At 38.7% G+C, this 15,809-nt stretch overlaps 1 protein-coding gene across 1 annotated transcript in view; it reads left to right on the top strand.

The window, feature by feature from the left end:
* Positions 1 to 15,809, top strand: part of SLC6A15 (solute carrier family 6 member 15) — a 32,199-nt gene that overhangs the window by 9,843 nt on the left and 6,547 nt on the right. The window contains exons 5-8 of the mRNA XM_023749770.1: positions 7,587 to 7,697; positions 10,960 to 11,201; positions 11,303 to 11,495; positions 14,721 to 14,913. Coding sequence (XP_023605538.1) covers positions 7,587 to 7,697; positions 10,960 to 11,201; positions 11,303 to 11,495; positions 14,721 to 14,913 — 739 coding nt within the window. The remainder of the gene's footprint in view (positions 1 to 7,586; positions 7,698 to 10,959; positions 11,202 to 11,302; positions 11,496 to 14,720; positions 14,914 to 15,809) is intronic.

The raw sequence follows: 15,809 nt of genomic DNA, 5'->3' as shown, positions 1-15,809 counted from the left end.
ATCGCAATCTTCACCTCGCTGAATAAAAAGAAGAATAAGGCTTAATCCGTGCTACAGAGAACAGAACTATGGTCAAATAGTGTGAATTACGGAGAATGGTGGGGTAGTGATACATCCTCAAATAAAGGAAGACTTTTCAGGAATCAAGCCTGATAACAAGGAAACGAGTTCTCTCAGTGAGTGTGAGCATGTCCATTTGTTACGGTCTCTGTTAAGGGGATACCTGCCCCAAGATGAAGTATGCAAATGAGAAGTTCTAATTTTTCTTCTAACTCTAAGTTAATACTTTTTGGCCAATACTACTTTGCCATTATTTCCTACTACTATGCTAAGGACTTGGTGTACATTAGCATGTGTAAATCTTTCTGTCAGTCAGGTGATTCGCATCTACACTAATAAAAGACAAAGATGCTAATTGACCATACCTTCGCTATGCCTCAAGCCACGCCCACCAGCCAATCATAGCGACTATATGCAAATTAACCCAACCAAGATGGCGGCCGGCAGCCACGGAGCTAGAGCAAGCAGGAGGCTTGGTTGCCTGGGCGATGGAGGAAGCCAAGCTTCCCGCCTACCCTGAGCTGGCTGTTGCCTTCGCTCATGGCAACAAAGTTTCAATTATAGAAGACAAATAAATCCCAGATACCTGCTTCCAGCCAGCCTCCACTGGGAGCTTGGGTGGCTGGGGGCCGTGGCCAGCCTGCAAACAGCTATCAGCCCCTCACCCAGGATGGCCACACCCTCATGGGGTGAGGGTTCCCGATGGGGGCTTAGCCAGCCTGAAAACTGCCCTCAGCCCCTCAACTAGACTGGCCAGGCACCCCAGCAGGACCCCCCACCATGAAGGGGCTGTGACCAGCCTGAAAACTGCCATCAGCCACTCACCCAGACTGGCCAGGCACCCCAGAAGGACCACCCCACCCTGAAGGGGGTGTGGCCAGCCTGAAAACAGCCCTCAGACTGGCCAGGCACCCCAGCAGGACCCCCCCCACCCCCACCCTGAAGGGGGTGTGGGCAGCCTGCAAACAGCCATCAGCCCCTCACCCAGGCTGGCCAGGCACTCCTATATAATAAAAGGGTAATATGCAAATTGACCCTAACAGCAGAACGACTGGGAATGACTGGTCACTATGACACACATTGACCACCAGGGGGCAGATGCTCGATGCAGGAGCTTCCCCATGGTGGTCAGTGTGCTCCCACAGGGGGAGCTCTGCTCAGCCACAAGCCAGGCTGACGGCTGCCATTACACTGGTGATGGTGGGAGCCTCTCCCGCCTCCTCAGCAGCACTAAGGATGTCCGACTGCAGCTTAGGCCTGCTCTCCTCTGGCAAGTGGACATCCCCCGAGGGCTCCCAGGCTGCCAGAGGGAGGTCTAATGGCCAGCTTAGGCCCAATCCCCTGGGAAGCGGGCCTAAGCCTGCATGTGGTCATTTCCTGAGGGGTCCCAAACTGCAAGAGGGCACAGGCTGGGGTGAGGGATTTTTGTGCACTGGGCGTCTAGTGGTTTTATAAAACCTCATTTTCCTGCAAAATTAGCATGTTTAAGGAGAACAAATGTCCAGAATTGGCTATAAAGTCCTCAAAGAAAATGACTTTCTCAAAGTGTGTTTATAATAAGCATTTTAATATTAAAAAAAACTAACAAAATTATTTCGTATGTTTTATGGTCTTCAGTGGTTCGGTGGAATGGAAATATTTTCAGACAATGTGTTTGTTGATAAACTAATCTCTTACTGAAAGGCATTCCAGTTGTCAAGATCCAGAGGGTCTTAAAATTAGCCAAAGAAACATTTCACTGTTTCATTTCTCAGTTCTTAAAAGTGTTTATTTTCTGGACGAGGTAGTCAGTCATTCATCAAATCATTTAATGCATATATATTGATTGAGCACCTACTATGTGTCAGGCACTGACCTTGTTCTGAAGATAGAGGGATGAACAAGGCAGACAAAACACCTTCCCTCATGAAATGTCCAGTCTAGTGGCAGAGGAAGACAATAAACATATTTGAAAAATAATTTCATTTAGCAATGAATAAAATAAAGTGTTGTAAGGAGAATGTGTAGACTTTTACATATAGAGAGGTAGATGAACCTATTTTTAATAATAGTAGGTATCTATTTGGTATAAGATTATACCCATATGATTAAAGAAATAATTTGAGTTTAAAAACTCAAATGGTAGAAGACACCAAATTGAACCAATTAATTGAACTTATTTAATTGTATATTGACATTCATCTGGACACCTCTGTAAAGAGCTGGCTTCGGATTCATCTTAAATCTCAGAATTTAATAATTAATATTTTGGTGTGTGTGTGTTTTACCTGTGACCTACTTAATACTACTTACATGTTTAAATTTTTGGTCATTATTTTTCTCCGTGTCACATTAAATATAATTTTTTAAAATATATTTTTATTGATTTCAGAGAGGAAGGGAGAGGAAGAGAGAGATAGAGACATCAATGATGAGAGGGAATCATCGATCGGCTGCCTCCTGCATGTTGGACCGATTGCCCTTGACCGGAATCAAATCTGGGACCCTTTGGTCCGCAGGTCAACACTCTATCCACTGAGCCAAACTGGCCAGGGCTAAATATAAAGTTTTATTGTTCATTTTAGGAAGCTATGCTAGAGTCTTTTCATTGAATCCAAATCAGGGTCTTTAAGAACTCAAATACTTGTTGAACTAGTAAATGAAAATTGAAATGATCTGACAATATAATTAGTTCATAATTTTAAAAATATTTCAGAATAAAGATGAGTTTAATTTTTATGGAATGTATGCATAAAGGAAAACTTAACTTTGTATAAATTCTGTACATTTTTTGAGTATTTACTATATGTTAGGAATTAACAAATATGAAAATATGAATAGGGCACAGTTTTGTCCTCATGGAACCCATAATTTAATGGGTGAGATAGATAATTACAGCAGAATAAATGCAGTAATAGAGGTATATAAAAAATGCACGATGGGCTATGGCTGGGTAGCTCAGTTGGTTAAGAATGTTATCCCAATACGTCAAGGTTGTGGGTTCAATCCCCTGTCAGGGTACATACAAGAATCAATCAATGAATGCATAAATATGTGGAACAACAAAACATGATCTCTCACTCTTTAAAACCAATAAATATTTTTTAAAAAAATCAATGAATGCATAAATAAGTTGAACAACAAATTGATCTCTTTCTCTCTCTCTTTCTCTCTGTCTCTCTCTCTTTCAAATCAACAAATAAAAAAATTTAAAATTTAGATGTAGTCACTGAAATTAACATGAATCTGGGGTAAGTTTTCATAGAGAAGGTAACTTTGGGGCTAGAGTATGTGTTTGAGGAGAAAAAATAATGGATGCATGGAAAATAGCATGTACAAAGCCCAAAGATTGCTGAGTACACACACCTTTATGACTTTTACATACAACTCGTGCAGCTCTTGAAAGATGAAACTTGAAATGTAAGTTGACTTACATTCTAACAGTAGATGGGCTGTTAGAATGATTGGCTGTTACATACCAAACGATGTAGACCATTTGAGGATCTTTAGCTATTCATTGACACCATCAAATCTTTAGAGAGATCATTCTAGTGTAGATGATGGATTTCAGGAATGAAGGGAAAATCTGGAGGTTAGGTAACCAGGAAATTATTTTAATGGTGATACATCAGTAAGGTTGGAAACAATTAGATATATGTGTGAATTCAGTGGTAGAATCAATAATTTTGCTTGATGAGTTGGTTATGGAACATGGGCAAGAGGGACTTATTATGGGTGTGATTAGCCTGGACAAATAAAAGTACAGGAAGAGTCATTTCTTCTCTTAGTCTCTAATTTGAAGTTATATTAAGAACATGCTGATAATATGTCACAGTTATTGGAAAAACCATAACCTATTCAGACTACTTTATTGTGTAGCCTTCATTTTCACTTTTAAAGTAAGTCGAATTAATGAAAGTAAGTCATTTATGAGGCAGGAAAGTTGAGTTCTGTTAAAAAAACACCTCCTTTACAAAGTAAATTCTTACTTCTGGCTAGCATCAAGATTTGTGAAGAAGAATCATAAAAAAGAATAGCTTTAATTCAAGTGAGATCAAGACTATTTAAGTAGATACATAAACTGGCAAATTTAAAGAATACTAAAATTAAGCAATAAGAAGAATAAAAAGTACTCCATCTGAAGGCATTCTGATCTCAAGTAATTAAGGAATTAAACCAATTTTAAATGATTATAAAATTATGTTTTATTAAAAACTAGAGGCCCAGTGCACGGATTCATGCACCAATGGGGTCCCTCAGCCTTGCCTGCAGCCTCTCGTAATCCGGGACCCCTTGGAGGATGTCAGACTGCCAGTTTCGGCCCAATCCCCACAGGCCTGACTGAGGGGCTGAAACTGGCAGTCTGACATCCCCCAACGGATGTAGTAATGCACAAAGCAACAGGTGGCCGGAGAGGAGTCTAAGCCCAGGCCAGGCGCCATGCTGCTCCAGCTCATCTCAGCCCCGCTGTGCTTGCCGCTGCCACCATGTGGTAGCGCTGCCATGGAGGTGGGAGAGGCTCATGCCACCTCAGCTGCACTCGCCAGCCATGGGCACGGCATCTGGCACCCATCAGTCAGCTGAGCAGCGCTCCCGCTGTGGGAGTGCACTGACCGCCAGGAGGCAGTTCCTATGTTGAGCATCTGCCCTCTGGTGGTCAGTGTGCATCATAGCAACTGGTTGACCCGTCGTTTGGCCACTTAAGCTTATAGATAGATAGATAATTAAATTAAAATATTGATTTTACGTATGTTGGGATTTTATTCATAACTAAAGGCCTGGTGCATGACATTTGTGCACTGAGGGGGGGCCTCTCCAGTCTGGGACCCCAAGGGGTCCTTAATGCTGCCACAGAGTCGGGAGAGGCTCCCGCCACTGCTGCTGCCCTCGCCAGCCGTGAGTCCGGCTTCTGGCTGCGTGGTGTCCCCCTGTGGGAGCACACTGACCAATAGGGGCAGCTCCTGTGTTGAGCTTCTGCCCCCTGCTGGTCAGTGCTCATCATAGCGACTGGCCATTCTGCCGTTTGGTCAATTTGCATATTAGCCTTTTATTATATAGTACTAGAGTCCTGGTGCACGGACTTTATTTTGCACTCCCAAAATTTGTGCATGGGAGAGGGGTCTCTCAGCCTGGCCTGCACCCTCTAGCAATCCAGGACCCCTCAGGGATGTCCGACTGCCATTTAGGCCCAATCCCTATGGGCAGTTGGACATCCCTCTCAAAATCTGGGACCTCTGGCTCCTAATTGCTTGCCTGCCCACCTGCCTGACCACCCCTAATCACTCTGCCTGCCTGCCTGATTGCGCCTAACTGCTCATCTGCCTGCCTGCCTGATGGCTCCCAACTGCTCACCTGCCTGCCTGATCGCCCTTAACTGCCTCTGCCTGCCTGCCTGACCTCCCCTAACCTCTCTGCCTACCAGCCTAATTGTCCCTAACCACCTGTGCCTTGGCCCCCACCACCGTGGCTTCATCAAAAGGATGTCCGGAATGACATTCGGAAGGTTGTTCAGCTGTCCAGTCTAATTAGCATATTATGCTTTTATTATTATAGACTAGAGGCTTGGTGCATACAATTTGAGGGAAGGGTGTCCCTCAGTCAGGCCTGCACCCTCTCCAATCTGGGACCACTCGGGGGATGTCTGACTGCCAGTTTAGGCCCGATCCCTGCGGGCCTAAACCGGCAGTCAGACTCCCCCTTGCAATCTGGGACTACTGGCTCCTAACTGCTCGCCTGCCTGCCTGATTGCCCCTAACTGTCTCTGCTTGCCAGCCTGGTTGCCCCCTAACTATTCCCCTGCCAGCCTAGCTGCTCCCTAACTGCTCCCCTGCCAACCTGATCACCCCTTAACTGCCTCTACCTTGGCCTCTGGCACCGTGGCTTTGTCCGGAAGGATGTCCAGAAGACACCCGGTCTAATTAGCATGTTACCCTTTAATTAGTGTAGATAAGTTTTTCTTAGGGTGTTCCCCATGCATTTAAATATAAGTACAATTAAATGCAATTATTAAAAATAATACATATCATTTAAAAATAAAAATAAATGCAATTAAATAACAGTGGATAGAACTATAGAAGTGCAAATTATAATATTGATATGTATGCTGTTTGTCTATAGGTATTACTGGATTCAGTATTTCTTACTTGCCCTACACAGGTTTCTCCTCCATTCTTCCCACCCTCCCTCCATTCCTTCCCTCCACAGATACATATTGTATACCTACTATGTGCCAGCAATTGTATTAGGTGTTTGGGATATGATAGTGAACAGGAGAGAAAAGGCCCCTGACCTCACAGAGTTTACATTCAAGTAGGAGAGACTGGAAATTAACAAGCAAACATAAAACAAACCAAAAAACAGAACAAAACAAACATAATTTCAACAGTGCTGAGTCCTGTAAGTAAACAAAACAAGATAATGTCACACAGGGTAAAGGGGATACAGGGGAGGGCAGTTAGTGATATTGGATGGAAGAAAGCACAGCTGTTTTAGATTGGTCTAAGCAGACTTCCTGGAACAGATAAAGCTGAGACATAAATAGCAAGGAGAAAGCTCCTGTGCAGATACGGGAGATGAGTGCAGCCCTGCTCTGGCCCTAAGTTGAAGCGCTTAGTCTTAGGACAGGTAACAAGGGCCTGCGGGACTAGAGTTCAGTGGGAAGTGAGTGGTGGGACAGGCAAATAGGGCTCTGATGTAAGGCTTTGCAGGTTCGAGGGAAGAATTGGGATTTTATTTCAACTGTATTCAAAGTCCCTGGGATATGTTAAGCAGGGGATGAGTTAATCCAAGGCATCTCTGGTTAAACACCTGAAACCGGTTAGGAAAATATTACAAAAAGTGCAGGACTACTTCTGAACCTTTAACTTCAGCCACTGGATGGATGGTGGGCCATTTACTGAGATGGAGGTGCGTGAGGATGGGTCTGGGGGAAACTGAGAAGTTACCTTCTGAATCTGAAATATTTTAGAGACTTAATAGGCTTCCCCCTGGAGATATCAAGGAGGCAGTAAATGTCTGGATAGGACATTATTTTTCTGTAAAAAACATTTGCTTAACTTAAAGCAAAGCTTCTGAAGCCGATGGTTATTTGTTTAAGTTCCTTGGGGGATTTAAAAGGGACCACTCTCTAGTCCAGAAGCTAGACAGAATCATAAGGAAAGTTTGGTTAATGAAAAAAAAAAGACTTTTTTTTTTAACCTAAAACAATAAAGTAAGAATTTTTTAGGGGATTAGTGCCCATTTATTTCTCTTAAATATTGTTTATTTTCTAAACTATAATGAATCAACACTATTCAAATTACACAATATCTCTGGACTATTGTAAAGGAGATTAAATAGAACTTTCTTATTTCTTAGTACATCTCAAACAAGATCTTAAATAAGTCATAAAATCAAGACTAATAAGCATTCTCAGATGGCTATACAAGTTATTAATCATTTTATTAACCATATAAAAATAGTAACTGTCAAAGTATAGAACAGAACACAATCTGAACTATAAAAAAGAATATATGTGTCTCACCTATTTTTGTTTTTTTTCTTTGCAGATTGTGTATTTTAGTTCTCTGTCTCCATATGTGATACTTATATGTTTCCTAGTCAGATCACTCTTCCTAGAAGGTTCAACTTATGGCATCCGCCACATGTTTACCCCTCAGGTATGTACTTTGTTTCTATTTAAGACTTATGATCTTGAAATCATTATATTTGTTGTTAAAATTTTCCCACAGTTTGATTCCAGAGATAATTGTCCTAACATATATACATCAGGCTTTCAAAGTATAGCTGTTATGTTATCTAGCTTAGATAAACCAGAGATTTTATATGTCTTTAATTATCTCCATCTAGCTCCAATTTTAAATGTACCATTTTAGTTCTAGATTAAGGCTGTCACTATTGAAACTTTAACAATTTCTCTATTATATTAAATTGACTTCCAATTTCTATACTTGTAAATTTTAGAACTTTTCAGTCTTTATTTTTCTCCTTCTATTTCAGTGGGTTCTTAACATTTTGTGTCATGGATCCCTTTTAAAAAGACAATAATAGGAACTTCTTACCAGAGAACATATTCATTTTCTTATTGTGCCAGGAGGTGAACAAAACATATAAAATCCATGGACCCAGGTTAAATCCCTTCTCAGAGAAAATCAATCTTGTTTTGTTTTGAAATTTTGTACTTTATAAAATAATATTTACTTGGTGAGTTTTGTAAATAAATGTACATTTTAGGAAAATTCTCATTTGATTTCATAAAAGGCTCAGAACTTCAGTATGCTCTGTCATTCCGTTTAGTGCTGAACTCAATGCTGGGCACATTGAACACGCACAGCAATCTTTGTGGACCAGGTATTTTGATTTGACAGGAAAGAAAACCAAGTTTTGAGATGTATATTTATTTGGTTAGTCATGAAATGAACTTATACCCCACTATTACTTTGCTAATACTATTTAAGGCAGACAATTTCAAATTTAGGTCAGCAATTGGAAGTTACTTGAAGAATGATCATGGTGTTAGACTTGGGCAGAAGATACTAGCTTCCCAAGAATTATTTGTCACTTGAGATAGCTGCTTTGATACTCTGTACAAGGGGCTGTGTTTTTTAGGTATCTGGTTCTAACTTGGTATTCATTCTCTAGTAGCAAAAATATTGACATTGGTGTCTGGTGTTCTTGAGTGGTTCATAAGTCCTGTTTAACATCTATCATTGTTGGGACACTTCACTGAGTAACTAGTTAAGATTCATCAGTTTTGGCTACATTATAATGCAAATCACCTTCAAATGGGACATAACTTAGTGACCAACATTATTTATAATATTAAAAAAGAAAAGTGTTTTAAGTTTAAAACAACTAACTAGCTTTGGTATGACTTTCTGGCATATCACCTTTTTCTAAGTTGGCAATTGTTTGAGACATAATTCTCAATATTTGATTTAAATAGATATTTTGGAATTTAAACCCTTTGTTATGGCACTTTTTGCATGGCCCCTATATTCAAATCTGCAGCATTATTAACATTCTAAACCGGGTCTACAGATCACTTAAAATATAGTTAATTCTTTGTTCAGCTCACTTTTCATTGACTGTAGATAAGATTCTGTGTTAGTTCACTATACGGTGTGATAGTTGATATAATAACAATAAGAAGGTGTTAATTACTTTGAATTTACATTGCTTATATAAGGGAAAAGTACCTTAACACATGAAATATTCCCTAAACTGTGAATGGAGATTTAGTTCCTGAATTAGAAGTATAGCAATCTGAATAATGTCCTTAGTAAATAAGTGCTTTCTGCCACCTAGTGGGTGAAGTGGAGATAGGCAGTTGATTGTAGTAGTAGTAGATCAACACAGAATTAGTTAAGATAACAATGGTCAATAAACAATATGCCTATCTCAGTTAATTATACATACATTATAAGTATAATAATTATTATGTTATGAAAAAGTCATACATTTCAATAATAATAACTAAATGAATTGAACAATAAATTCTAATATTTGAGAGAACCATGGATTTTGTCATCTCTGAGTGTGTTCACATTTCTGTTCTACCCCAGAACTGCTGTGCAACCTTAGGCAGGTTCCTTAACCTTTCAAAGATGTAGATAATAGCAGCAACAATTTCATGGATTATTGAAAAGATTAAATCAGATTATATATATATAATCATCAATGTGCCTGCCACTGTAGTCTATATATGTTGGCAGTTTTTGAGCAGTGAGAGTGTGGTAGGCAATGTGGCAAGTTGTGTCTTATTACCCCCATGATTCAGCTAGGGAAGCAGAAACAGAAAGGACTGGCCACTTACCCTAGGGGGCACTATTTAGACTATTTGGATTATTAAGTGGCAGAATCAGTATCTGAAACTGTCCGTGGATTTCATGTTCTTACCTGTATTTGGCATTGCTCCCATGAAAGGTAGTTTCATCACAATTGTTAAAAAAAAATGCCAGTTAAAAACATTACTGTTACTGAAATCCAACTTAACTATTTATTGTGGTCTTTGACACATATGCCTAATATTAGTTGTTCCATTTGAAAGGTTTGATAATTATTTAAGAAGTAAAGCAGAGTTACTTGAAATACATGTTCAGCACAGATTCAGAACTTTAGAACTTTGGATCTGAAAGGGTCTTAGATATGATATGAGGTGTGGGCAAAAGTAGGTTTAATTTACCAGCCATCATTACTTAAAAGGTAAATCATAAGTAGGGATCTGAAATAATAGCAATAATAATAATAACAAGAAGACAAGTAAATAATACAATAATAAATAATGACATACGATTAAACTCTGCTTTGCGTACTCACAACTGTGAGTCTACTTTTGCCTACCCCTGTAGGTGCATTTCTCTAACTATGAAAAAGAAGGCTTTCAGGAAAATCTATTTGAATGAATGAATAATATATGAATTAACACATATGTGGATATGCAAAATACAAATAGTTTAATTCTACCATACTCATGATTAATATCTGCTTTGACTATTAGACTTCCACCAGAAAACACAAAACAGGGTTTTAGTTAAGTAATTATTTAACTTTTACTGATAATTGATTTATTTTGCTTTGGGAAGAAAACAAAGACATAAACAGGAAGTAATTGAAAATAGTTCACTTCTCTTTTAAATAGTCCTTTGATGATTTGTCTTAAAGTATTTAAAAATTTCCATGTAGATAGAAAATCTCTATGTAAGTAACATCTCCCTCTGTAAGCTTGGTCATCTATAGTATTTCTTGTTCATATTTCTTGTTTCATTTTCAAATGAAAAACCTATTATTTCTAATTAAGAACAGATTACCCCCCTAATTTAAATATTATGATGATATATTTAATCAATACAACTAATTCCATGTAGATTATTCTGAACTATTATTTTGAAGCTGATTTCTGTTATGTTTCATTTTAAACAGCTTGAAAAAATGCTGGAACCCCAAACCTGGAGAGAAGCGGCTACTCAGGTGTTCTTTGCCCTCGATCTGGGATTTGGTGGTGTCATCGCCTTTTCAAGTTACAGCAAGAGAGACAACAACTGCCAGTTTGATGCTGTGCTGGTGCCCTTGGTCAATTTTTTCACTTCTATCTTGGCCACATTGGTGGTGTTTGCAGTTCTGGGCTTCAAAGCAAACGTCATAAATAAGAAATGCATTGAAGAGTATGAGTATTAATTTCCTTTAGCATTTGATGGCAGAATTATATAGAAATTAAACCCCCCAAACTCTTAAGTGTTCATTAACATGTTGTTCTGTTTTTCAGAAATGCTATAATGATTGAAAAATTTTTGAAAATGGGCAACATTCCTCAGGCCATTATTCCCCCTAACATCAAGATTTCAACTATCACTGCAGAAGCTTATCACGAAGTTTATGACATCATCAAAAGAGTGAAAGGGGAGGAGTTTCCTGCTCTTGATCTTCGTTACTGTAAAGTTGAAGATGAGCTAAATAAAGTTAGTAGCTATATTTAAGCAATAAAATAGGTATTATTCAGTTAAAAGATTCATTCTCCAGAAGACATTTTTGGTTAGGAAAATGACCGTTACAGTTTTAAAATTTACATTCTTTATTTCAGAGGACAACTTTCTTAAATCATTAAAGGTTTCCTTTATTTTTTTAAATTTCTTTATTGATTAAGTTATTACATATGTGTCCTTATCCCCACATTACCCCCTCACCTCCCCCCCACTCATGCCCTCATTCCCCTGTTGTCTGTGTCCATTGGTTAGGCCTATATGCTTGCATGTAAGTCCTTTAGTTGATTTCTCCCCCTTACCCCCACCCTCCCCTACCTTCCTCTGAGGTTTGATGGTCTGATCGATGTTTCTCTGTCTCTGGATCTGTTTTTGTTCATCAGTTTATGTTGTTCATTATATTCCATAAATGAGTGAGATCACGTGATATTTATCTTTCTCTGACTGGCTTATTTCACTTAGCATAATGCTCTCCAGTTCCATCCATGCTGTTGCAAATGGTAAGAACTCCTTTTTTTACCGCAGCGTAGTATTCCATTGTGTAGATGTACCACCATTTTTTTAATCCACTCATCTACTAATGGGCACTTAGGCTGTTTCTAAATCTTAGCTATGGTGAATTGTGCTGCTATGAACATAGGGGTGCATATATCCTTTCTGATTGGTGTTTCTAGTTTCTTGGGATATATTCCTAGAAGTGGGATCACTGGGTCAAATGGAAGTTCCATTTTTAGTTTTTTGAGGAAACTCCATACTGTTCTCCACAGTGGCTGCACCAGTCTGCATTCCCACCAGCAGTGCACGAGGGTTCCTTTTTCTCCACTTCCTCACCAGCACTTGTCTTTTGTTGATTTGTTGATGATAGCCATTCTGACAGGTGTGAGATGGTACCTCATTGTTGTTTTGATTTGTATCTCTTGGATGATTAGTGACTTTGAGCATGTTTTCATATGTATCTTGACCTTTCTTCTGTCTTCTTTCAAAAAGTATCTATTTAGGTCCATTGCCCATTTTTTGTTTTTGATTGAGTTCTTTATCTTCCTTTTGTTAAGTTGTATGAGTTCCCTATAAATGCATGCAAAAAAATGAAACTAGGCCACCAACTTACACCATACACAAAAATAAACTCAAAATGGATAAAGGACTTAAACATAACATGGGAAACCATAAAAATACTAGAGGAATCCACAGGCAGCAAAATCTCAGACATATGCCGAAGCAATTTCTTCACTGATACTGCTCCTAGGGCAATGGAAACTAAAGAGAAAATAAACAAATGGGACTACATCAAAATAAAAAGCTTTTGCACAGCAAAAGAAACCATCAACAAAACAATAAGAAAGCCCACTGCATGGGAGAACATATTTGCTAATGTTATCACCGATAAGGGTTTAATCTCCAACATTTACAGGGTGCTCATACAACCTAACAAAAGGTTTCCTTTACTTTTAAAAGCAATTTCATTGATTAATCCACAGTAATTTAAAATATGAATATAAATGAAGTGATTTTCATCATATAAAATCAAATCAGCCTGATACCTTTCCTGGTATAATATTTAATATAAAAATTGTACCATGATTATCACATATTGCATGACTATTTTGATATATTAATAATTTTTGGTCATTTTAATAATTGTGTTCAACAAGTTATGATTAAATTCTTTTTCTTTGCCAGTGTAATGTATTTTAATAAATATAAAATAGATTAACACTAATATTCTTGTATTGCTTACCACCTTTTCCCTGTATTGTCAAAAATAAAGTGTCATAGAGAAATTAGCCATTAATCACTTGATTTAAGATACTTGAGCCTAACATAAAGTATCATGTGCAGCATGATCTCACTCATATGTGGAATCTAAATAACAAAATAAACTGATGAACGAAGTGGATCCAGAGACATAGAAGCATGGAACAGAGTGCAGAATCTGGAAGGGAAGGCAGGGGAGGGTGGGTGGGTGGGAAGTAATCAACCAAAGACCTTGTATGCATATATGCATAACCCAGGGACACAGACAACAGGTGGTCAAGGCTGGGGGTCGGACTGGGTGGGCTGGAAGGGGTCAATGGGGGAAAAAGTGGGACATGTGTCATACTTCCAACAATAAAGAATTATGTAAAAACAAACAAAAAATAATATCCTCCTTGTTCAGCAGAGTGAAGGGCACTCATGGCTGCGGGATCAGGGCCTCCTGTGGCATGATTATGTCACTTCCTGATCCCATGCAGCCCTCTCTCACAGAGCATGTAGCTTTGGGAGGGAGGGCTACTGTGGTCCTTGGTCCCCTGTGCCCTCCTGACATGAGGTCTCATGCTTGATCTGACCCACCCTTTCAAATCCCCTATTCACTCCTAGTGATTTTCTGCTAGGACCCTGCTTCCAATCTTCCTTGAGCCAAGCATCCAAGGGCTGGCATGGGGGGAACTGTTACAGAGCTGGTTAGTCAGATGTACATGTCAGGATAGGTCTGAACATAAAAAAAAAGAATCATGTGCAGAAAATTATGGAAAAACTATATATATATATATATATATATATATATATATATATATATATATAGTTTTATATACATATAAATATATATAAACCTAATATAAACCTATATATATCTAATATGCTAAGGGTCTGACCAATTGGTCTACCATTTGGTGCATACTGACCACCAGGAGGCAGACGCTCCAACCCGTAAGGTTAACTTGCTGCTGGGGTCCAGCCAATCAGGACAGGGTAAGAAGGGCTGGACACGCCCTGGAGCCTTCCTGTGGTTCCTCCCCAGCTGGCCAGCATCTTGTGTTCCTCCCCAGCTGGCTGGCCCCCATTGGCCTGGATTGAGACTGGGCAAGAAAGACCCAATTGGCCCCAGTCGCTGGCCAGGCTGAGGGACCTCACACATGCACGAGTTTGTGCACCTGGCCTTTAGTCAATAATATAAAAATCTTGAATCCTGTAAGGAAAGACAATCTTAGCCTTTAAAGGTGTTTTGTTGTTTTTAAATTCTGGTTTATTTGTTTTCTTTATGAGATAAGACAATCAACTTGTTAGTTGAAAGGCACAGTTTCTTAGGAGACAATGTGATTCTGCATGTTTATTTCCAGTCCCTCAAGGCATTATTCAGAGTTTCTCTTCTTTGTAACTGATGTATGTAGCCATCACTTAAAATTGCTCTGTATTCATGTTGTTATTCTGTCTATTTTACAGGAGGTTGAGGGAATTGGTTTAGCTTTCATTGCCTTTACAGAAGCGATGACACATTTCCCTCTAGCTCCCTTGTGGTCAGTGTTGTTCTTCCTCATGCTGATAAATCTAGGCCTCAGCAGCATGTTTGGATTCATCGAAGGGATCATCACGCCTGTGGTGGACAGTTTCAAAGTGAGCAAAGAATTGGTTACTGGTGAGTTTTTATGTACTTGACTTTCCATTGACTGATACAGGCCATTTTACTCTTGGTGTTGTTTGGGGTTTTATTAATGTCTATTTGTAAATATGTATTGCTAATATTTGTTATTTTTTATATAACTGTATAATCATATAACTATGTAATGTATAATTGCAAATGATAGACTTAATACATCATACTATTAGTGAATATTTTTACATTGCTCTTAATTAATAGTAATGTCATCATGAATTACTGTCACTAGAATAAAGTCATAGATTGTTTATGTATTAATTTGTATACAAGTCAAATAATTAACTATAGTAAGGTGGCTCAGACTTCAAATTCCTTTCCCAAATTTTCTAAAATTGATAAATCCAAATTTCTAGTGTAGAAGAAGTTGTGGTCTACTAGTAGTTCATAGTTCTAGTAGGAAAGCAAATAAAACAACTTATCAATATCGATGCTTGTTAATAAGCCAATCTGCAAGCACTTAGTAAAGTACCATTTTGAACTGCATTTGAAGGATGTAAAAGATATGAGAAATTATAACAGAGAAACAAAGATATAGGCAAGCCACTTCTCCAAAAAAACAATTGTATTGTTAATTAAAAGCAATCTGGGTAGATAAAAGACTTGTACCATGTAATATACTTATAGGTAGCATAATAGAGACTTTACATGTCATACAAATTAAGAAGAAACAAAAGTCATCTTGAATTTGAAAGAGGAGAGGTCTTCTCACAGGTCAGAGGATGTAGCACATGGAGAGCTAAAGAGAACAGTGAGGAAGCCAACCAGACCAGCGTGCAAGAACAGTGTTGGGAAGTGATGCAAAAATAAATTGGCTAAAAAACATGTAGGTGATCTTGAATGCTGGGCAGTGGTGCACAAGCTCCCTGAGGTTCTGT

This window comes from Myotis lucifugus, unplaced genomic scaffold (genome assembly GCF_000147115.1).
Source record: "Myotis lucifugus unplaced genomic scaffold, Myoluc2.0 scaffold_9, whole genome shotgun sequence".
NCBI classification, from domain to species: domain Eukaryota; kingdom Metazoa; phylum Chordata; class Mammalia; order Chiroptera; family Vespertilionidae; genus Myotis; species Myotis lucifugus.
Note: the sequence above shows the minus strand (reverse complement) of the source record. Positions and strands in the feature narration are given on the sequence as shown.